Source organism: Musca vetustissima, unplaced genomic scaffold (genome assembly GCF_032173495.1).
Source record: "Musca vetustissima isolate MV318-11 ecotype Yass unplaced genomic scaffold, APGP_CSIRO_Mvet_v1 utg136851, whole genome shotgun sequence".
NCBI lineage: Eukaryota > Metazoa > Arthropoda > Insecta > Diptera > Muscidae > Musca > Musca vetustissima.
In genome coordinates, this window is record NW_026888623.1 from 56252 (window position 1) to 81765 (window position 25514).

Consider the following 25514-nt stretch of genomic DNA (forward strand, 5'->3'; position numbering starts at 1 on the left):
TCATTCTATCTGTATCCGTTCGCGATGAGACTACCGCATCAGTATGAATGCTATTCAGACTTGCTCGATATAAAACTTGAACTAGAGGCTCCCTTTTATACCGTTGAATCTCTCCAGATCATGCAGATGCCTCGTGATGATTGTCCCCTGAAGCACCCGAGCAGGTACTGCAACGAAAGCATATTGCTATGCTGACGTAAGGGAAGGATCTTCGTCATGAGGAGGAACCCTGTCGCAGTCCTCAGGGCGGCGTTCTGACAGGTCTGAATACTTCTCCATTGCATATCACTAGTGTTCGCAGACCACACTGGATCCGCTTAGCTTGCCGCTTTGTAAGAGGTCTTGAGGGCCTTGTTCCTACTTTTCAACTTATCGCAGATAGCTGTGGTTTGCGAGGACGATTTAAACATACTGTCGAATGTGACCTCGAGTATTTTGGGGTAGTTGGTATTGTATTGTACGGAATTGTATGCCCCTCGACCTGCACATTTAACGGCATCCTCTCCGCAGTCCATGTGGTGAATAATGTGGCTGACGACTTCGTGGTGGATATTTTAATATACCTCGCTTTAAAGAAGGCTGCTAATTCGACGAGATAGGCGTTCCACCGCACACATATGTCCTCAACAATGTGACCCGACGCCATGATCGTACAATCATCTGCATATGTAACGATTTCTATACCCTCCGGAGGGCGCGGAATACCAGAAAGGTAGAGATTAAACAGTTCCGGAGAAATCACTCCACCCTGGGGAACTCCTTTTTTAATTCTACGGGGTTTGGACTTCTTGTTCCGGAACTCCACGTACGTCTGGCGTCCACACATATAGTTGATTATCCAACGTTTCAAACTCGGCCGGAGGAAAGTGCTCTCAGTGTCCTCAAATAGCGTGGCATGGTTGACAGTATCAAAGGCTTTTGATAGGTCAAGCGCTACCAACACTGTTCTATCGCACGGTCGGTTCTGGTTAAGTCCTCTACTTATATGTGTGGAAATGGCGTGCAATAAATGTTTGTATAACTATGTGTGGGTATATGTGATGAGCTCAAACACAAAATCCTAAAATACCAATTGTGTTAATATATTCTCCTTTATCTTCCGATTCTGGAATGTGGAATTTTTGCGAAAAAAAATCCAAAATTCCATTGTGTGTGGATATCAGAATTATGCTTCAATTGAATGAGTGAATGAATGTATGATGTTTTTTATTGTAAAAAAATTCTATTCTTCTCATCTCGCACGCTTCCAGACAATCCGAACAATATCTCTCTGAATAATTTTTAAATATTTCATTGTTTCGTTGTTTTTGCTGTTGCTGTTCTCAACTCTGTTAATTATTTCATTAATTTATAATTGCGCGCGCTATTTTTCCTAAATGATATCATACAAAAAATATACTATGTATTTTTAGCATTGTTCGGTTCGGTTTAGTTTGGTTTAACGTCAAAGGAGGAATTCATGTTTCGAACAAATCCGACAAACAGTGAGCGAACATATCAATCTAACAACTGTATCCATAAAATATTTTAATTTTTTTGTTTATTTGTTTCTAGTATTTTGATTTAGTTTTAATTTGTGAAGAACCCAAAAGAAAGAAAGAAGAAAAAAGAAACACAATCGTTGACCTTTGTTTGTTAGCAGCAGCCTAGCCAACCAAACAGCCATCAAATCTTGTGCTATTTTTTTTTTTTGTTTATGTGGTGTTGCGGATACAACTTTATTAAGAAATTTGTTTGAAAATAATTTATAAACAAATTAGAAGAAGTATGTTTTTGTTTTTGGATTCAATTTTTTATGGAAGTGTTGGTTGTTTAATTTGCCCCGCCATTTTTTTGGAGTGTAATAAATTTCAAATATGGCATGGTATTTGATTTGATTTTGAAATTTGTATAATCTCTTAATTAGTTGTGTATTGCGTAAAAAACCTAAATTCGAAAAAAATTAATATATTTTTCATTTAAAATAACTCCAATCGGACAGATCAAGAACCCCGCTACACATATTTACATGAGGAGAGGAAGATCTTTCCCTATGCGTCAACACACAACAAGATGTTGCCGATGAAATTTCGGATTGGGTGTCAGCAACAACAGCCATCAGAATCAAAACCTTATGGTACTTGTGCTTGCTGGGTACAACCCTTGGTCGGAAATTGATTCATCCGAGTCATTCCGCTGCATAGAACTGGCCGTCGTGGGATTGCCAAAGCTCAACGGACATTTCCATCGTGTCTCTATGTCTGACGAATGACGTGGCTGTGCAACCCGTCATATCATTGGGGTCAGATCATCTCCCTTTTATCATATCCATAAAACAGACCACCCGATTTTATAACTTCTCAATCCCACGGCAATGGGTTCTACGATACCGGATTAACCCGATTCATCTCGGCCAGCGGAACTCTACCGCAGTCTCCTCAACAGCAACCAAGTATGCAGCACTTAACACCACACGTTGCTGTTCCCACCCCTGACAGTGCATCGTTTCTGCAATTTAATTGCAACGGTCTTCGAGGAAAAATAGATGAAATAGTGGACTTCATGAATCGGAAGAATATTTTGGTCGCGGCGGTGCAGAAAACCAAGCTCAATGAAAATTGTTGGAGGTGGAGGCCTAGCATTCATTATGCACCAATCTGTTCAATACAGGCCTATCTCGTTTGAGGTTGACTGTAGTGACACATGCATGGAATGTATGGGTACTGCCGAGGTAGAGGGCAAAAAACGTCTGGTGCAAGGGGACTTCAATGTCCACCATGAGTTGTGGCATTCCGTCCTAGGTAATGACCAGAGGAGAATAGCGCTGGCAGAGCAAATTGATAGCTCCACGTTCTGCACGGTAAATGAGGATGCCCCCACCAGAATAATGGGAGAGTGTCACAGTTCCCTCGACATAACCATTGTGTCACCAGGTCTGATAAATGACGTCAACTGACAGCCCCTCATTTCTCTTGGCTCAGAGCACCTCCCCATAATCGTCTCTATTAGCAGACCGCCCGATTTCGTCATCTCTGAACGCCGCACTTTCTTTAACCATAGGAAAGCCAACTGGCAAGGATTCAGAGAGTTCACCAACCAGCGCTTCAGAGAACTTTTGATGTACGGGTAGCAGAAAGGAAATTCCGAGGCATCATTACAGCTGCAGCCGCTAGATTTATACCTGCTGGTCGAATACCCGAAACGAGACCTGATTTCCCTACAGAAGCAGTTGGTCTAACAAATGAGCGTGATGAACTCCGTCGATCTAACCCAGCAGATCCCATGGTCAGGGAATTTACGTTGGAGGTCTGCAGATTAGTCTCGGAGCACAAGAGAAATAAATGGTTGAATCAACTGAAGAGTTGCAACATCGTTACCGGAGTGAGTAAAATGTGGGAAACGGTTAAGTCGCTCTCGAACCCTAGTAAGAAGGACATATGTGTGAGGCTAAACAACTATCTCGTCGAATTAACAGCCTTCTTTAAAGCGAGAAATATGAAAATATCCACCACGAAGTCGTCAGCCACATTATTCACTACATGGACTGCGGAGATGAGAATGCTGTTGAATGTGCAGACCGAGGGGCTTACAATTCCGACCCCCAAAATACTCGGGGTCACATTCGAGAGTATGTTTAAATCGTCCGCGAAAATCACAGCTATCTGCGATAAGTTGAAAAGTAGGAACAAGGTCCTCAAGTCGCTTGCCGGCAGTACTTGGTGCGCAGATAAGAAAACCTTGTTGACTGACCTCTTACAAAACGATAAATCGGTTTGTGGCAAGCTAAGCGTTTCCAGTGTGGCCAGCGAACACTAGCGATACCCAATGGAGAAGTATTCTGACCTGATGACTGCTACAGAGTGCCAGTAGCGAAGGCCCTTGAGGCATTACTCCTCCCCAGCATTAGAGAAAGCTATCCAGTTGTGGATCATCAACATGGATTCCGTAAGCAACACAGTACAACAACAGCGTTGCACGCCATCTCCACACATATAAGTCGAGGACTTAACCAGAACCGGCCGTGCGATATGACAGTATTGGTAGCGCTTGACCTATCAAAAGTCTTTGATACTGTCAACCATGCCACGCTATTTGAGGACATTGAGAGCACTTCCCTACGGCCGAGTTTGAAACGTTGGATAATCAACTATATGTGTGGACGCCAATCGTACGTGCAGTTCGGGAACAAGAATTCCAAACAACGTAGAGTTAAACAGGGAGTTCCCCAGGGTGGAATGATTTCTCCGGAACTGTTTAAACTCGACCTTTCCAGTATTCCACGCCCTCCGGACGGCATAGAAATCGTTACATATGCAGATGATTGTATGATTATGGCGTTGGGTCCCATTGTTGAGGGCATATGTGTGAGGTTAAACGACTATCTCGTCGAATTAGCAGCCTTCTTTAAAGCGAGAAATATGAAAATATCCACCACGAAGTCGTCAGCCACATTATTCACTACATGGACTGCGGAGATGAGAATGAATGTGCAGGCCAAGGGTATACAATTCCGACCACCAACTACCCCCTAAATACATACTCGGGGTCACATTCGACAGTATGTTTAAATCGTCCATGCAAACCACAGCTATCTGCGATAGGCTGAAAAGTAGGAACAAGGTACTCAAGTCGCTTGTCGGCAGCACTTTGGGCGCAGATAAGGAATCTGTGTTGACCTCTTACAAAGCGATCGGTCGGTCTGTGGCAGGCTAAGCGGTTCCAGTGTGGTATGCGAATACTAGTGATAAGCAAAGGAAAAGTATTCAGACCTGTCAGAATGCCGCACTGAGAACTGCGACAGGGTGCCAACCAATATTGGTCCACTGCCTATGGATCTGGTACAGTTCACGCTTGTACCTTAGGACTTCTCCCTATAGATTATGAAGATCTCAACTGTGTGCCTGGACGGTGGAAACCTGTTGTTGACAAAAATAATCAATCAGGTATTCATCGACAAAATTTGGTTCAGCCGATGAAGATTGTCCTGGTATCATGAGGGGACACACGGTTCTAGTTCTTAGTGAGCCACCCAGCCAAGATTCTCAGGTCGCCTACAATCTAATTTTTCTCTCTAATTTAATTTGGATTTAGGTCGACATATCTTCAGAAGTAACAAATTTCCAACTTTGTGTACTAAAGACGGCAGCGAGGTTTATTCGTCCTGATTCATCTACCGAGTAGCTTTTTTCCTCCGAAACATCAACTTATTATAATGCTAAGTTGGAGCTATTTTTCCATTACACGGAGTGCAGAGAAAAGTTGACCTAGATGACCTAGGTCAGTTTCACTCTGCACATCATGGAGACCCCCTTCCAATTCGCCACCCGGGAAGACGCGCCTAGTAGGAGATTGGCAACTCCCCTAGGAGTTGACCTAAATCTTGTTACTACTTTGGGGGACCAGGGGAACTTGTCACTCGTTGTAGCCGCAACCGTAAAGGTTTAGGGTTCTATAAAATTAATATTAATGTTACTCTTTCTTTCATTACAGATTTGAATAGCTTGAAAGCCAAATTTCCAAAGAGAAAGCAAACCCCAAAAAAACAAAAAATCATGGCAAACCCTATGTGAAAAGAAGTAGAAGAACACCAAAACAGGCAATTGGGTTGTTCGGATAACAAAGAAATTGGTTAAAAATACGAAAAATAGTCATAAAGTATTGGAACACAATTGAGACACGAACGAAACAACAAGAAAATGCCTATGAGCAATAGTACATCGGCCCAACAGCTGCGTCCATTAACACTGGCTGGACCAGAACGTGAACCTGTACAATTTACCGTTAATCTTGTGGGAGCACCAGCTGAAGTTGAACAATTGGTACAGCAAATAAAAACGGTTGCCGAACAATTTTTGTATCACTGGAAAACATTTCCAATTGGTAAATATATTTTGAAAATTAATTTTATAAATTTTGTTAATGGGAAAATAATTGTTGTTTTTTGTAGTTCTTCCCCAACCATTATCGGCCGCTGCCTTAACTTTAGGCGGCTCGGGTGGCAATAATGGCTCAAACACTGTGGGTAATCGCAAAACCCGTCCCATCAATTTACGTGATCTATTTATAGCACCGCCGTTCGATGAATTGGATGCCGTAGCCACAGATGGTACGGGTGAACCACGTCGCCTCACCAATTCCCAATTGAAATCATTGCGTGAAAATGGGTAAGAGTGGAAAATTTAATTTACAAAAATTGTCATCCTTAAACTATGCCACTTCTTTTGAGTTGTTGTTTTTGTTTTTTAATTTATATCGCTTTAATTTTTTATTAATTTTTTGCTTATAAGGCTAAAGTCTTTAAATAATAAAAATAAAGTATAAAATTAACAAATAATATAAATTTAAATTAAAAAAAACATTGAAATACCCATTTAAGGATCCAAGATTGAAAAATTATATCTATTATACAGCTACCTTCAAGTCTTAAATTGTATGTGAAAATAAATGTGTGTGCCTAAATAAATTCGAGCACAGACACCTAAAGGTGGGAAATTAAAATAGTCAAAATCCTTTGTATAAGGCAGGCCCTATTTTATTAATTACCTGAAACAGAATTAAACCATGGAATGGTTAGGAAATTAAGAGTGTGTTTAGAACACCTTGATGAATCTCCAATTATACGAAACCACCAAGACCTTTGTACAAATTCTATCACCAAAGCATATAGTGGATTTCACGACAGTGGGGTCTACGATCCGAAGCAGGAAGTCCATAATCACCAATAATTTTCATCTTGGTTTTTAGCATTTCAATACACTGTAAATGAGGATGTACCCACCACCATTTCTATCCTATCCATAAACAGACCACCCGAACTCATAACCTCTGAACATCTTATTTTCTTTAACCATTCGAAAGCCAATTGGAAAGGTTTCAGAGATTTCACGAATTGTCGCTTTAGAGAACTACCCAATCCATTTGTAAAATTAGTTGTTGTTGTTGTAGTAGTTTATATGAATATAGTTTCAATCTGGTTCAGTCTCCAAGTTAAGAAATACAGCTACTTCCACTGGCTGCAACCCACAGATCTTCAGGAGTAAAACGAGTAGATTTCGCTGGGCAATTGTATAAGTGCAGAGTGGTATGCGGGCCAGTACCACATGCTGGGCAGACATTCTGCATCTGGTCATTAATCCGTGCCCAATACGAATTAAAACGACTGCATCAGCCTGAACGTAATTGGTTCTTCAGCGGCTATGGGTGGTGGGTGAGCTCCGAGGACGGCATTCATTCTGTATCCGGTCATGCTGATCCTTTCTGATACGCCTGGTGGTGGAGTCTCATACACCATATGATGGTTGGAAAGATTGTCCCTGAGTCACCCGAGCTGGTACTGCAACGAAAGCATATTGCTACGCTGACGTAAGGGAAGGATCACACATATATCCTCAATAATGGGACCCGACGCCATGATAGTACAATAATCTGCATATGTGACGATTTCTATGCCGTCCGGAGGGCGTGTAATACCGTGAAGGTAGAGGTTAAACAGTTCCCGAGAAATCACTCCACCCGGGGGAACGCCCTGTTTAACTCTACGTTGCTTGGATGTCTTGTTCCGGAACTCCATGTACGACTGGCGTCCACACATATAGTTGATTATCCAACGTTTTAAACTCGACCGGAGGGAAGTGATCTCGACGTCCTCAAATAGTGTGGCTTGGTTGACAGTATCAAAGGCTTTTGACAGGTCAAGCGCTACCAACACTTTTCTATAGCACGGCCGGTACTGGTTAAGTTCTCCACTTATATGTGTGGAGATGGCGTGCAACGCTGTTGTTGTACTGTGTTGATTACGGAATCTATGTTGATGATTCACAACAGGATCGCTTTCTCTAATTCTGGGGAGGAGTGATGCCTCAAGTGTCTTAGCTACTGGCGACAAAAGTGATATCGGCGTGTAAGATTCACCTTTGCTGGCATCCTTGCCATTGTCCAGGCTTAGGGACCGACGTGGCTGGCTATTGACAAGTTAAGGACGTTGGTCAAGTACTCGACTCCTCGCTTTTCCAACTGCTTCAGCGTATACATGGATATTCCGTCAGGGCTCAACGCTTTGGATGACTTCGCGTTACGGATGCCATATGCAACACCATCCATCGTGAACTGGGGTGGTACCTCCTCGGCTGGAAGAGATCTTATACAACGAAGTACTCTTCTCTTAGCCCTGTCGTTCTCGGGATGCTCGACAAGCTGTCGGTTGAAATAACTCGCGCATCTCTTCGGGTCAGTCACAGTTACTTACTTATCTGGCTTGTGACAGAACTTTTATTCCATAAGGCGAGCTTAAAAAACATTTCCAGGCGCGTCGGTCTTTTGCGCAGTTTTTTCCAATTTGAAAGACCATTTTCGGCAATGTTGTCTTCCACTTGATTTTTCCATCGTATTCGTGACCTTCTCCTTCTGTGTGAACCATCAGCTGTTTCGCTTTTATATGCCTTCTGGGCTGGGTCATCTTCATCCATTCTCACAACATGACCTAGCCAACATAGTCGCTGCAGCTCAATACGTCTAACAATGTCGATGTCCGTGAATAGCTGGTACAACTCATGGTATTATTATATGGCGATATCAGTCACAGTTTCGTCTTTAAATGTAACTGAGGTCCTATCATCCTTCTTACCAGGGTTTGATTGCGACTTAACCGTTGCTCACTGTTTACTTACTCCGATACCAATGTTGCAATTCTTCAGGTGCTCCAACCATTTATTGCTCCTATGCTCCGCGACTAATCTGCTGACCTCCAACGTAAGTTCCCTGGCCATAGGATCTGCTGGGTTAGATCGACGGAGCTCATCATGCTCATTTGTTAGACCAACTGTTTCTGCTGGGAAAACAGGTTTCATTTCGGATATTCGACCAGAAGCTATAAATCTAGCAGCTGCAGCTGTAATGATGCTTCGGAATTTCCTTTCTGCTATCCGTACATCAGAAGGAATGGACAGTTCTCTGAAACGCTGGCTGGTGAACTCTCTGAATCCTTGCCAGTTGGATTTCCTATGGTTGAGGAAAGTGCGGCGTTAAGAGATGATGAAATCAGGCGGTCTGCTAATATAGACGATTATGGGGAGGTGGACTGAGTCATGAGAAATTACGGGCTGCCAGTTGAGGTCATTTATCAGACCTGGTGACACAATGCCTATGTTTGGCGAACTGTGACACTCTCCCCTTATTCTGTTGGGGGCATCCTCATTTACCATACAGAACGTGGAGCTATCAATTTGCTCTACCAGCACTGTTCCTTTCTGGTCATTACCTAGGACGGAATGACATAACTCATGGTGGACATTGAAATTCCTTAGCACCAGACGGTTATTGCCCTCCAATAAAAAACCAATCGGTTCCACGACAGAGGGGTCTACGATCCGAAACGACCCGAATCTTACTCGGCCAACGTCGGTCATCTCAGCATATTGTGTAAAATAAGCTTCCGATTGCCCCATTCATCTCGGCCAGCGGCTGCCACTCCAGTTATGTATGTTTGTAAACTTAGATTCTTGCTGGTTCTGCCGTGGAACTATTGTTATACAGTTTTTCCATGTACTTATCAATTTATTTTCACATACATTAAAAAAGATTTTTTTAAACTATTTGTGCTAGCTCATCAGCAAGGTTCCAACTTAAGCTTTTAAAACGCCCATCTATTTTTAGAATAAAAAATATTTTTATTTTGATTTAATTTATTAATTAATTTTGTTTTTCTGCTAAAATAATTAATTTTTAGTTTTTTAATGCTTCATCTAATTTGCATGTGTCTTAAAACTCACCTCACATCATCATCACCACACATACATTAACCATGGTACCAACTCACTTTCACTTAATCTCACCTCATTTCACCTCATCTCACCATTCATCATCACCCACCTACTTATCAAAAAAAAACATCATTATCATCATCCTCATTATCATCTTTACTTTCAAACAATACTGAACTGAAAAAAATAAATTATATAAAATATCAATATATCGTAAATCATATTCTCTTTTTTATATATCAAAAAAATTCACAAACACAACAACTACTACTATTACTTACAATCAATCCGTATATTGTTTATGTTCCTAATTTTACATTAACAAACAACAACAAAAATTTAATATCACAAAACAAAAACCAAAACAAAAAATACGAATACCGAAACTGAAACTGAAACCACAAAAAATTAAATCCAAATCAATTAACAAACCAAACAAATAGCTTACAAAAGGACAAATATGGAAAACCCAAGAAATTAACTTTGGAACAATTGGAAACCATACGTAAAAATGGGTAAATACAATTAACAAACTAATCAAATAAAAAAATAGTTTTCTTTTTTTTTTTCTTAATTTTAAATAAAAACATATATTTTTATTAAACCATATATATAACACAAACAGAAAACTAAAATTAAAACAGAAATGTTTAATATATCTCCCCCATACATAAATGTTTTTAACATATAATATAATTTTATGTAATTCTTTTTAAGTGTTTAATTGTGTTTTAGTTTTTTTTTTCGTTTATTACATATATACAAAAATTATTAGTCAGATAATTGTTTGTTTTATATATATATATATATATATATATATATATGTTATTGTTATAAATTATTAGGTAGTAAATGTATTAATTATATGTGTGGGAATACTGGGCGAAACATGTAAAATTATCTATTTTTTATTCAAATGTCGAAAATAACATGTCGGATAGCGCTCAAGTAATTGATCTATCCAGTTTAAAATTATTTTATCTTTACTTAGACTCTAATTGCGTAAAATTCTAATCAAACTAATTTCTAATTTTGAATCAATATTTTTCATATATGAATGGGTAATTGATAGTGGTACCTCACTTAGATTCAGGGTGCGATGAATGATTAAAATAAGCTCTTTCTCACGAATGATCACGGCGAGAATTCGAATGTTTTCGCTGTAAGCGTCATCGATTCGTTCGCGAGCATTTGATGCTGAAGAATTGATCTTTTGAAAAACTCAAAAAAAAAAAAAAAACAAATATTCGCGAGCACTGTTAAAAACAACAACAAACAAAAATATCATAAACTAATTCGGGAATGTTTGTTTTCATTCGTGAGATAATGTCAGAAAGAATTTCAACCACCAAACGAAACGAACGATCGTTGTTGTGTGCTCTCACTCGTTTGTTATGTGCTTGCGAATATTCTTTGGCTAATGCTCGTTTGGTAAAGTATTTATCGCCATAAATTCTTTCGTAAAATGAGCACAAAACGAAAAGAATGTATTTTAATTCATTCGCGAACGAATTTTTGCGTACCCTGCTTAGATTATATTGTTTCCAATTTAATTGGCTGGCTGTAAATTGATTTCTTAAATTACTTAGTAAAATGTTTAAACCCACAAGTGTAATACAAAATACCGGTTTTCGACAGCAAGAGCCTTTTGAACAAATTCGATTCAAAAAATTTGCCTGTGTCTTACGGTAACTCTCAAAGGAGATTCCGATTTGTTCCAAACTTAAAGAAGACTATCAAGTCAAGTCCATCAAAAAATTGTCAAAATTTAACAAATAGTACTTTTACTAAACCTATATCACATTTAAATATAGATTATATGAGAGCACTTCTTTGGGGGTACCTTACCCACAAAGTGTGAAGATTTTACATACATATTTAGCTGGCTTGTGACGAACATTCGTTCTATAAGCCCAGTTTAAAAAAAAAAATAAATTTCCAGGCGCGTAGGTCTTATGCGCAACTCTTCCATGTTCCGAAATGTTGTCTTCCTTTTGATCTATGCCTGGAATTCGTGGCCTTTCCCCTCTAAGTGAACTATCAGTTGTATCGCTTTCATGTGCCTTTTGAGCTGTGGCATTCTCCAATCCAATTCTCACAACATGACCTAGTCAACGTAGTCGCTGCAGTTCGATACGTCTGACTATGTGGATGTCCGAGAAAAGATGGTACAACTTATGGTTCATTCGACGGCGATATTCACAGATCAGCCTATAGATCTTTCGGAGAATTTTTCTCTCAAACACTCCAAGAGCTGCCTCATCTGCTTGCGCAAGTACACATGCTTCTGAGCACGGGTAGTATCCGCGTTTTATAGATTGTGAGTTTGGTCTGGCGAGAGCTGGCCTTGTTTCTAAATTGCTTACTTAATCCGAATTTCAAAACTGATGTCATTTGTATTATTTATGGCGGTAACATGTTATATAAACTCGTTCACTACCTCGAAGCTGTAGTTCAAAAGTTCCACAGTTGGTCTGAGTCTACTGGACGTCTTGCACGTTGATACCATCAGCTTCGTCTTCTCGCCATTTACTCTCAATTTGACTCCTTCTCAATTTGTTCAACTCATTATATCGATGTCATCGACGTAGGCGAGTAACATGTGTTGTTTACAATGTACAGAGTTCCATTCTGATCACCTTTGCATCTCGTATGACCTTTTCCAGCTGAATGTTAAAACGATCACACGACAAACTGTCACCTTGTCTGATTCCTCGTTCGGTATTAAAGGATTTCGAGAGGTCCTTTCCGACTTTAAGTGCTGACCTTGTGCCAATTGAAGTTATCTTGCATAACCGTATTAATTTTGCAGGAATACCGAACGCCGACATGGCTTTAAATACCTCTGAACGGTTAGGCCTGTCGAATGCAGCTTTATAGTCGACGAATATGTGGAATGTGTCGATGTGAATTTCATGGGTCTTTTCAAGGATTTAGTGCAGAGTGAAAATCCGGTCAATGGTAGATTTGCCAGGCCTGAAGCCACATTGGTATGGTCCAATATATCATTGACCATAGGCTTCATTCGTTTAGCACATCATGCTGGATAACACTCTATATTCAATGGGAAGGAGACTTATTTCTCTATAAGTGACACATATTGTTTTGTCTCCTTTTTTGTGCACCGGTCACAGCTCTGCATCCTGTGTGTTCCAATCATTGGGCATACATACATTCCTCTAGCCAAATTGTTCTAATCAACTGGTGAATGCTACTGACCAGCTTCGATCTTAAATAGTTCGGCTGGTAACGCATCGGCACTTACTGCTTTATTATTCTTCAGCCGATTGATTACTATTTTGACCTCATATTGGTATACAATCAATACAATGGTATACAATCTATACCATCATATCTTATACGTTCTGGAGTATCTTCTTCACCGCCACTATTTGATACCAAAAGTTTTTCAAAATGTTCCTTCCAGATCCTCCACACGCTATCTGTAACTGTTCGCCAGATTTTCATCTTCATCTCTACGGGAGTATGTGCCTGCACACACGACTACTTTATATTTCTAATTGCTCCCGTTTACGTTTTTCTGGTTCTTCCTTCTTTTTCTTCTGAAAATACGTTTCTCCTTTTCTCCTGATAGTTCTCCCTCGAGAGTAGGCAATTCTTTGCCATTGTGCTTCTATATTATTATCAGGACAAGAAAAGCATTCATCAAGCAGGTGGGTAATTTGAGCGGTGTTGGCGTCGAGTTTCCATGTTGATGGCACATTTGCTGCTACATTAAGACGAGTGCGAACATTGGCTGCTGCAAGGTAGTGGTCCACATCCATATTCGCTCATCGCATCGTTGGAATGACTAAAACAGTGTAAAGATTTAAAAAACACTGGAAATTTCTTATAGGGATATCCGTGAGTGAGGTACAATAGAAATTTTCGAATTTAAGATCGGCTTCGGTGTATTTACTTATGAAAATCGATTTACGCCAATCAAGATTATGTATCCATAATGATGTAAGAATTCTATTAGGAATTTTTCAGTTCAAAAATTCATTGGAAGTATTGTCTATATTAATAAATTTTTTTTTTGTTTTATAAATCAAATTCCGAAAAAAATTGCATGCCAAAAATATTTTATCCTTTTGTATGTTAGATTATGTGTAAATTTATAATTGTCTATTTGTTTATATATGTGTTGTCTTATACAATTTGTACTACTACTATCAACTAATACAATTAACTAAAAACAAATCACAACATACTAACCCCAAACAAAATAGTCCTATTAATTATTTATAAATAAAAATAAAATAAAAAAACATTAATAAAACAATAATCAGGGGAGTTGAGTTTCTTTGGTATAAGTTCTTATCAAATAAAGGCTTCGGACTTAAGATATTGCAGTCGAAATTAATTTCGAAGACGATGCTTCAGTTCAGAAACCTACATGCCCGCCACAGGCTCAGTCTAGAGGAGCTGAAGGGAGTTTTTATTGACGAAATGAAGTGAACCTATTTTTGACGAGCCGAAATGGAGTATTTTTAGATACGAATTTGAGGGAATATTCATAGACAAGTTGAAGACAGTCTTTTTTAGAAGCAAGACGTATTTATAGATCTTTTCTGAAGACTCACTACTAAAGTATCTCTCCTGATAGTCTCTAAAGACTGACTTCTTGTCGTTTCTGAAAACTATCTCCAGTTTGTTTGTGTTTTTCTAACATACAACTTCGAAGTCCTTATTGCAATCAATTTGTAATTTTTCCCAAAGAAACTCAAGCTTCCGTGGACCCCTAATTAACAACTAGTGGCAACCAATAAACTAACATATCATACCCAACCACCGCCCCCCAAAAACCAAAAATAAAAAAACACTTTATTCTCTCCCTATCTTTCATTGTAATTTCATGTGGACATTATTTGTGTTTTCAATTTAAATTTTTTTTCAATTTGTTGAAAATTTATTGCTTAAATATTAATAAAAAAAATTCCGGCAAAAATATTATGCTTGAGTAGCCTAGCCGAGCTTTAAAATCCCAAATGCATGTTAGTTAAATTTTACTCTCATATTTAAAGACTCTTTTCTCCGTCCTCTCTCTCTTTAAATTTATCAAAACTAATTTGTATTTGTTTCCCCCTTCCCCACAGAGAATTTAATGTGCCTAGTCTACACTTTCCGGGTCAGGTTCACAAGTGGCGTTTGTCACAACTGCTGCAAAAGGGAACATTGCGGGCCCATGATTCCTTTCTAAGCGATTTAGCTTTGGCAGCAAGATTTTTGGTAATCACCGCTCGTGGACGAATATTTTCACATTTCTTCTCCGTTTATCACGCAATCCACGCTCTGCTGCGTGGTCTCATCAAATTGGTTGATATGTTCATTGGAGTGCCGGCGTTGTTGGCCCATAATTTGGACTATAAAATCAAGGAGGAGAGGTGTCGATTTTTAATTGCCGAACTTGTGTGTAGGGTAAGCAGGATATTCCTCCCCCTTTCTTTCTTTGAAATGTAATATTTTCTCTTTTTTTTTCTCTTTTGGCAGCCCGAATTCGAAGATTGCTTGGACGGTCTGTGTTCGTATGTCCGCAAAATGTTACGCCGCGCCACCATGGAGAAATTCGATTTCAATAGCTGTGAAAGTTCACAGCCAGTGCCATATCTATTCCTCACGCCGAAAGGACAAGAAATTGATTTACGTCTCTTTTGTCGCGATATCATGCGCAAGGCATTGCCCATTTTAATTGGCATTCTGGAACGTGAAACCCGTGGTTGGTTTCTACATTTCCGTGAACGTTTGATAGGCGAATTAAGAGATAAAAAATTGACCGACAAGGAAATCGAAGAGGAAGTCAACGAGGCTGTTATGAAAGAATATCTCCAAAGGGTCTACACTTCGATAATGAATAATCCCAAATTGGCAGAGTTGGGTCATGGCATACCCGAACTATTGGTACAACAGGCCCAGGCAGTGGTCATCATGTATAAGGCCGTGGAGAAGGTACAAAATGACATCAAACGCTCACGTGAAGATCACGAAAAATGTTTGGCCAATGATCATGCCGTACTCTCAAGAGTTGCACCATGGTTAAGGGCCAAACTGCGTCACGCTGAGCAATCAAAACTTTCGAAATCTGCCTGGTCGGCACATGAGGAGGCACTGAAAATGTGTACCAAACAAAATCTCCATCAAACCGCCTATTTCCTAAGTCGTGATTTGGCCTTTATGAAGGAACGCGAACCGGTTCTCCTTAAGGAGTTGAAAAATGCCAAAACTCCAACGCGTAGCTTTCAATGGGCCTGCCGCATATGGTCACCAAAGTCATGGATAATCAAGAGGAATTTTCAAGGACAATCAGATATAATACCGACGGTAATAAGTCAACAGGCCACATCGATTGTAACACCCCGTTCAGATCCCTCGCAACCGGTATTTTTAGTGGAAAAGGAAATCATACGGACAACCAGTACTCGATGGCCATTTTGGCGTCTATTGAATCTAATGCAACGAACTTGGTGTTGGACATGGAATATGATGTTTTTGCTGGGCATCCTGGTGCCCTGGTGTAGCCCCCTGAGTCTGAGAGCCCTATTCTGTGTTAAGCCTTTCATGCCTGATTTAGAACTATCGCAAATAAATGGAACTCTATTTCCGCGCAAGACAAGCATAACACAGACTATGGCTTCAAGGTTAATCGAATTATGGCGTCACATATCAAAGTCGAGAACACATTTCGAAACGGAACCGGATACGGGTAGGTGGACATTTTTTGAATATTTTTGGAAAAAAATATAAAGAAAATTTTAAGAGGAGCTAAAATGGAGAAGAAGAGTTTATAAACAGCGAAAGAAAGTTTTATAAATAGCGGAAGGAACCTTTAAATACTTTAAAGACGAGATGAACAGCCTTCCGCTGTTTTATGGAGTCATTATAGGCAGCTAAGGGAGGCCTTTATTACCGAGCTGAAGTGAACCTTTATAAGATGAAGGGAGTCTTTGTAGTCGAGTGGCAGGCTGTCTTTATCGAAAAACGGAAGGGTGTCTTTATCGGAGAGCGGAAGGGTGTATTTATCGGAGAGGAGTCTTTATATAAGAACGGTCTTTATAAATGAACGGCAGTGAGTCTTTCTAGACAAGCGGGAGTCTCTATCGGCGAGCTAAAGGGCCCTTTATAGGCGAGCTTAAGGGGGGAGCCATTATAGGCGAGCTAAAGGGTGCCATTATAGGCGGGCTAAAGGGAGCCTTTATAGGCGAGCTGAAGGAGTTTTTACAGGCAAGCTTGAGGAGGTTTTTATAGATAAATTGTAGGGAGCCTCTATAGATGAAATGAAGAAAACCTTTACTGGCGACCTTAAGGGAGCCTTTATAGACGGCCTGAACCTATACAAATGTGCTTTAAGGTCCGGGAGACTTTTAAGACGACCTGAAGGTCATGAACGAGCGAGCTGAAGGTTAGGTAGCCTTCAGGGAATCTTTATAGACAATCTAAAGTCCAGGAAGTTTTTACAGATCTTTTTAGATGAGCTGAAGGTCAGAGAGTCATTTTAGTCTAGTTGAAGTGTAGGGAGTCTTTATAGACGAATTGAACATCAGGAAGTTTTTATACACGAAATGAACGTCAGGAGGTCTTTATAAGCAAGCCGAAGGTCATGGAGTCTTCATGAGCGAGAGGGTTACTTTATACCGACACCCTGGTCTTCATCGATTCTAAACAGACTACCTCACTTTCAGGTCGTATATACATACTCCATTCTGGACGTCTTCGAGGACATCTGTCAGCTCTTTTATAAGAACTCCATCTACCGCTACTCTTAATACTGCTTTGAGGGTTATTGCAGTTTGTTTTAATTTATATTCAACCTTAGTCATTTTTTCTTCTTCTTCTCATTGCTAATATTTTTTTCATCCGTCTTCTTTCCAGGCTTTATTGGCAAAGGGTTTACACGCAACCTAAATCGTGTTTGGAATTATTTCGTGAAAGGATTTCTCGGGACGGTGGTTATATTGTTCGCCTTTCCACTTCTCTGTTTGGCCACGAGTTTCTTAAGTATTCTACTTGCCTTAACTGCCCCATTATGGATACCCGTTTTCACTATACTGCTGCACATCTATATGATATTAATTTATGATCTCGATTCACCGGATAATACTCGTAATCGTTATTGCATACTGCTGGAGGCACTGATATGGAATATCCTAATACAGGGTTGTATACAACCGATTGTGGCGGTGTTTGTGGCCAGTGTTGTGTGTCCCCTGGTATCGGGTATAATACTAATAGGTGAGCATCAAACTAAACTCAATATAATATATACAAAAAATAATAAAATATTCTTCTTTTCAGTCGGTGTTATACGCTATTCGCTGCGCCTGTTCTGGGATTCCCTTACTTTCCATTTGTTCATTAAGAAATGTGGCCGTATTCCAGCTTCGGATAGTTTAGTAGTGAAACGTATTGCTGGTCCCGGCTTGGCATTAGATTACTACTTTGTTATCCGCCCCGAACAGGCATTGGCAGCCTTTGAAGCAAAAATGGAATTGGATGAGTTGCAAGCATATCAACATGCCATGGAGAGGATTATTTTGACGCCACAAAAAGATTTCTCACAATTTGTTGAAGCATGTTTTGGCCCATTCTCGGCGCAACTTTCAAAAACTGGACCCTATTTGGCATTGGATCGTGAGGCTCAGGATTTGACCGCAACGCTACATGAAAAGTTGGTGAAACGTCGCCGTGAACTACAGACAAATTTAACGTCTCAGGTGAAATCGCGTATTAAATTAACCACAAAGGAATTAAAGGTAGGACATGGAATTTGATTTGCTTGCAAATTTGTTTGGAATAACAATTGTAGTTCAACAGCAGCTTTATTTGGCTAGATTGATCGCTTAATCGCTTCTTTTAAATATTGAAACACATTTTGCTATTGAGCATCATAGTAAATGTTCTTATTATATCAACAGAAGGTCTTCGAAGAATAATAAATTTCATCGTCAGACGAAGGCCATATTCAATATTCCAAATCTTCTGAAATATGTACCATATAAAGCCATTCTTATTCGTATAATTTCTCGCCGTGAACTTATCTGAAAAGCCTGAACTTTCACGACTTTAGTTCGTATATAAGGTCTTCCTGACTCCTTGACCTTCAGTTCAATCATAAAGAAACCCATTATCTCGTCTATTAAGTCTCCTCTCATCTCGTCTCGCCTATAAAGACTCCTTTCAAATCGTATTTAAAGAATTCCTTCAGCTCGTCTTTAAAGACTCCCTTCAGCTCGTCTATAAAGACTCCCACCATCTCATCTATAAAGACTCCTTTCGCAGCTCGTCTATAAAGACTCCCTTCGCAGCTCGTCTATAAAGACTCCCTTCACAGCTCGTGTATAAAGACTCCCTTCACCGCTCGTCTATAAAGACTCCCTTCACCGCTCGTCTATAAAGACTCCCTTCACCGCTCGTCTATAAAGACTCCCTTCACAGCTCGTCTACAAAGACTCCCTTCAGCTCGTCTATAAAGACTCCCATCAGATCGTCTGTAAAGACTTACAACAGATCGTCTGTAAAGACTCCCTTCAGCTGTCTTTAGCTCGTCTATAAATACTTCCTTCAGCCCGCCTATAATGAATCCCTCCAGGCTCTATTCATATCCTAAATCGCCTAAAAAACTCTACCTTCAGCTCAAATATAGACCCATTCTGACTTCCAATGTGTCTTTTAAAACTTGGTGTCCTTCAACTCGCCTTTAAATATTTTGAGCCCTCGTATTTTTTAACAACTCGGCTTTCAGTTTGTGAATAAATGTGAATACGAAGATTCTTGGCTTTTATGTGGTCTATAAGGACCCACATTATATTGTCTGTATATTTACTAATTTTCATTTTTCTTTTCCTCTTCTTCCTCTTTTTTCTCCTTTAGATTGCCATACAACTTGCCGCCCATATCTTGGAGAAATACTATCCGTCTCATATTATAGCTAGATTATCCATTAGTGAAGAGGAGTTTTGGGATAATAAGGTAAGAACGAACTTTTGACCTGCAAAAATTTCTCAAGACTTATTATTTTTCTTTTTCCCCATTTTAAGGGCCTAACCGTTAACGATTGGCCCGGTTTAGCCGGTCTCATTTATACGGAAATATTTAGTTTAGATTTTCTAACGCCACTCTTAGAAAACGATACACATTTCAAATTGGAACCACATCCGACATTGGATCTATCACGTTACACCGAAATGGTACAGAATGCTACCGATGTTATTGGTTCCAAGGGTTTAGATTTGCTGGGTAATGTCTATGCTCCTCGTGGTAATGTTCAGGTACATTTACCATTTCTGGAGGTGACGGCATTTAATCCCAGATCAAGAATAACCTTGAATTTCCGGAAGCCTGATAAGAGGTAAGAGATTTTTATTTGAAATAAACTGAAAATTAATTTGTATTTTGTTTTTTCAGGGACATGTCTGTTGGTTTGACCACACCTCGCGTACGTGCCCATCGTGCAGCTCAACAAACAAAAACACCAGAAACCAAAAAGCCATGGCGCCCATGGAAAAAGAAAACGGATGAGAAGAGCGTTACCGAAAAACTTCTAATACCTCTGCCAGTGCCGCATCCTGTACATATAGCGATTAATATTTACAATCGTGATGCTGAACATCCCATACCATTGGATTCGGAATTGGTGTGGGAGATTTTAAAATCAATAGAAGATTGTCAGGGTGGTGACGCAATGGTAAGTTGATGTACAATACAAATCTCGTCATGATTGAATATTTTTTAAGACCTTCAATGGATGAAATACTTCTAGAGGAAAAGAGAGCATGGAAAGCATCCTAATGTCCTCTCAATACCGAAGAATTCATTTTAAATCGAATAATACGTTGAAAAGGCTCCTCCAGCTCGTCTATAAAGACTCCCTTCAGCTCGTCTATAAAGACTACCTTCAGCTCGTCTATAAAGACTACCTTCAGCTCGTCTATAAAGACTCTCTTCAGCTCGTCTATAAAGACTCCCTTCAGCTCGTCTATAAAGACTACCTTCAGCTCGTCTATAAAGACTCCCTTCAGCTCGTCTATAAAGACTCCCTTCAGCTCGTCTATAAAAATACCCTTCAGCTCGTCTATAAAGACTCCCTTTAGTTCGTCTATAAAGACTCCCTTCAGTTCGTCTATAAAGACTCCCTTCAGTTCGTCTATAAAGACTCCCTTCAGTTCGTCTATAAAGACTCCCTTCAGTTCGTCTATAAAGACTCCCTTCAGTTCGTCTATAAAGACTCCCTTCAGTTCGTCTATAAAGACTCCCTTCAGTTCGTCTATAAAGACTCCCTTCAGTTCGTCTATAAAGACTCCCTTCAGTTCGTCTATAAAGACTCCCTTCAGTTCGTCTATAAAGACTCCCTTCAGTTCGTCTATAAAGACTCCCTTCAGTTCGTCTATAAAGACTCCCTTCAGCTCGTCTATAAAGACTCCCTTCAGTTCGTCTATAAAGACTCCCTTCAGCTCGTCTTTAAAGACCCCCTTCAGCTCATCTTTAAAGACTCCCTTCAGCTCATCTTTAAAGACTCCCTTCAGCTCGTCTTTAACACTAGAAAGACGGGAATTTTGTATATACCTATATTGCCTAAAATCGGTCAAAATGACTTCATTCTAAAAAATTTTTTATTGTGTAAAGAAATTTTTTTAAACTATTTTTTTAATATTTGTTACATTATTTACAATCATACAAAACGTTGTTATTATTTGTTTTCGGTGGTAGGGCTCTCGGGTTTCCCCTTTTGAAAAATAAGAGCGCGGACAAAACGTTCGAAAAAAGAGGAAGACTTTACTCTAAGAGTGAAATCGACTGGAAATATAAAATTAATTTTTCCCAATTTGTGTGTTCGTATGTGTTTCTAGAGTAGCAAACGGGTTTCGATGTTGTTGTACCGATCTGGTCATATAAGAAATTTACTTTATACAGTAATAAAAGTAGTTTGATTATTTAATATTTCAAAAAGGTCAAAATGACCGCTTTTAGGCTATTTAGTTATAGCACATGTGAATACGGGGAATGAAAGAGGGGAGGAAGCAGCTACTATGATTAATAAACGTAGTTCTATGTGGTAGAAAAAGTCACCAAATTTTAAGAAGCTGAGTCATAATATACACAATTGTTTTTGTACTTGAAATTTAAAAACCGTCAAAATGACTGCTCTCGGCAATCTAGTGTTAAAGACCCCCTTCAGCTCATCTTTAAAGACTCCCTTCAGCTCATCTTTAAAGACTCCCTTCAGCTCATCTTTAAAGACTCCCTTCAGCTCGTCTATAAATAATCCCCTCAGTCTAAAAAGAAAAAAACTTTTATCGTTTTTCTTCTCTCCATTATTTTTTCAGGCTGTAGCTCAATCTGTGGCTCATTATCGTGGAGCCGTAACAGAATCCAGTAATGATTCGCTGGCATCCAGCAGTAGTATAGGAAGTACAAGAGAATCAGCTTCAGCCACCGGTTCCGGTTCGGGTATTGGTAATGGCACCGAAACATTGCCATGTGTAAATCGAGAGGTAAATTTTCATTTTAAAATGGAATATTCCGAAATTAATTTCATTTCTGTTTGATCCACAGGTTTGCACCCAAGTCAAAGTTGCCGAAGAACAACCGCCCAGCTCTGGTTTTCATTGGACCCTAAGTAATTGGGGTGCAGCACAAACTGCCCGTAGACGTACAAATTCAAATGTACGCGTAGATTTAGCCAGTCCAGAGGATATCTCCTTAGACACGGACAGTTCAAGAGCTGTCTTTAATCCATACGGTACAACAGTTTAGAAAATATAGTTGTACCGACCGCATTATTATTATTACTACTACGATTACGAAGAATATTACTAAGTATCGTCGTCGTCGTCATGTGAAAATCAAACCATTGTCGTCGTCATCATCAACCAAAAAGAAAAGAAAAAAAAATAATGTTAATTAATGGTAAATTGCTTTTTTATTACTTTTTATTAGATAAACAAAAAAACAAAAACCAAAACACTTTTTATGTGTTTGCTATGAAATTAAAATGATCAAAGAAAAAAATCCCACTTAAGAATAATGTAAAGCGAAAATAAACGAGTGTTCTCTTTTCGAAAAGGATGCACTTGAACAGTCATTACCGAACAATTCTAAAAACAAAAAAAAAAAAAAAAAACAAACTAACTTTAAACAAAATAAAACTCTAACTCTCCCCCTCTCTCTACCATATATAGATACATAGTTATATAAATATAATATATATATTCATATATATAAAAAATATACATCTTTATATAGAATATATATTTCCATTTACATGCATACCGAAACAAAACAAAAACAAAGAAGATATACATATATACAGAAATCATAATAACTTTATACATGGAAACATGAACAACAACAACAAATACATTATAGTGTATTTCGGAATATCATTATCATCATAACAACATCAAAAGTTTATCAATTATATATATTGCAATTTGTTGTAATATTTTATGACATTATCCAACAAAAACAAGATAATTGCTCTCTTTCATTCTAACATTTTCATCAATGATATTGAAAATCTCTCTCACTAAATTTTTTTATTATTGTTTTACTCCTATTTTTTTAAATATATATTTACATCTAGTCGTTATATACAACATCACTATGTACCAATTTTTTTTTATTTTTTTTAAGAGGCAATAAAATTTTGATTGTTTCAAAACTGTATCCCATTGTCCGATTTAGATTTAGGGTTATCTGGGAAGATAGAGATTTTTGATCGCAAAGGGGTCTTTATGAATGACTGCCGGCGGTCCTCGGCTGAGAGTAGCGAGTCTGAAGCTAGTCTTTATAAACGAGCTGAAGCGAGTCTTTATTGGCGAGCTGAAGCGAGTCTTTATTGGCGAGCTGAAGGGAGTCTTTATTGGCCAGCTGAAGCGAGTCTTTATAGGCGTGCTGAAGCGAGTCTTTATTGGCGAGCTGAATCGAGTCTTTGTAGACGAGCTGAAGGTCAGGTTATACAAAGGCCCCTTTAGAGCAGCTGAGGGTCTGTATGCCTTTGCACAATAACGTAATACAAGCCGAAGGAGGTCAACTGGCGATCAGGGAATCTATATAGACGAGCTGAGTCGTTTTAAACCAGTTGAAGGCGAGGGAGTCTACACAGGCCAGCTGAAGGTCAATGAGTCGTTATAGTTCAGTTGAAGGTCGAGATGTTTTTATAGATGGACTGGAGGCCAGGGAGTCTTTATAGATAAACTGAAGGGGATCTTTATAGACGAGTCGTTATAGTTCAGTTGAAGGTCGAGATGTTTTTATAGATGGACTGGAGGCCAGGGAGTCTTTATAGATAAACTGAAGGGGATCTTTATAGACGAGCTGAAGACCTGGGAGTCTTTGTGAACGATCTGACTGGGACTTTATAGACCAACAGATATAGTTATAGAGTTCAGGAAGCCATTATTTTTGTTACGTTTAATGTCTGGCAGTCATTGTAGAAGAACTTAAAGCCCTGGAGCCTCCATAGACGACTTGCAAATCAGAAAATCTTTACAGACGGAGCCCAGGAATTTATGGACTACCTTAAGTGCCACCCGACTGCCTTAATGGATTCTATATAGGCGAGCTAAAATAAAGCTATATAGGCAATCAGAATTCAATATATATAGGACTCCTGTAAGGAAGTCTGCACTGACGACCAAAAAACGATCCAGATAACTTTATCAATTAAATTAGTGGTAATGTTAAATTTTCCCTTCCAAGGATGATATTTTCGGACATTGAATTTAATAATTATGGTATATAATAATATAAAATACCATTTTTATATAACTTTTTGTACCCTATATAATTTATGCACATTTGTAATCAATTTGTTTGTATAGTTGTGTATGTAATGATGTCCTCACATTGTTTTATATTTTACTATTTTTTTACAATTTTTTATGCACTGAGATTATAGTTTTTATAAGATATTTTTTTATTGTTTTAATTTATAAATGTACAAATGAAATATATAAATATTATGATAATGTTTTATTATTTTTAATATTAAAAAAAGAATGATTTTTCACATCACAAGCACTGCAATACAATACATCACTATTATTTTTAAGAAAAAAAGAAAACGATAAACAATATTTTACTAATATTAAATTATAATTTAAGAATTAAAATTACATTAATCATTGTTTTATTTTAATATAAAACCAAAACAAAAAAGGAAATGTAATTACAAAAATTAAATCTCTTGTATATGTTTAATATTTATGTTCTCTTAATTTTTTTATTTTAATAAGATCAAAACTTTTGATTGTGATTCGAAGCCGTTCACTAAAGATGAAAACCAATAAATAAATATAAAAATAACAAACAAACAAATAAGAAATCACTTAATAACAAATATGACATGAATTTAATTTTAAACACTGCAAAACTGCTGCTGAATATGTTTTTAGGTTATACGTTTTTATGCCATATAGAGAACAACAAATTTTATGCTTAACAAATAAGATCAATGAAAACAAAAACAAACAACAACTCAAGCCAAGTCAAACTAAAGCAAATGCATTTGTGTTTTTTTTTTTCAAACGAAAACGCCTCATAATTAAATAAATAGTTATTTTAAATTATTAAATATTAAAAATTATAACAAACAAAAAGAAAATAATTTATTTTATGCTTCCGACTACAAAGCCCAAGCAATAAACTAATGATTTCTGATATCAATTCATTGAAAATCACACGGACTAGACTCTAAAAAAATATTCCATATTTTTTTTATAATCCTTTGTAAATAAACTGAAGTGAGTTTTTATAGACGAGCTGAAGCAGGGAGTCTTT

The 25514-nt window shown here is 38.4% G+C and overlaps 1 protein-coding gene across 3 annotated transcripts; it reads left to right on the forward strand.

Moving 5' to 3' along the window:
• The first annotated feature begins 5679 nt into the window (after positions 1-5679).
• Positions 5680-22487, forward strand: LOC133336517 (uncharacterized). 3 transcript variants are annotated; one of them, XM_061544795.1, is made up of 12 exons: positions 5680-5859; positions 5927-6143; positions 10181-10252; positions 14837-15158; positions 15231-16440; positions 17607-17966; positions 18030-18487; positions 19605-19703; positions 19772-20082; positions 20139-20418; positions 22058-22225; positions 22287-22487. In XM_061544795.1, the coding sequence occupies exons 1-12, from the start codon at positions 5682-5684 to the stop codon at positions 22485-22487; spliced, it is 3876 nt and encodes a 1291-aa protein (XP_061400779.1). In that variant the 5' UTR covers positions 5680-5681. The 3 variants fall into 3 exon arrangements, with proteins under 3 accessions (XP_061400779.1, XP_061400780.1, XP_061400781.1); XM_061544796.1 differs by lacking the exon at positions 10181-10252; XM_061544797.1 differs by lacking the exon at positions 22287-22487 and having other exon boundaries at positions 20139-20428; positions 22065-22183.
• Positions 22488-25514: the final 3027 nt, after the last annotated feature.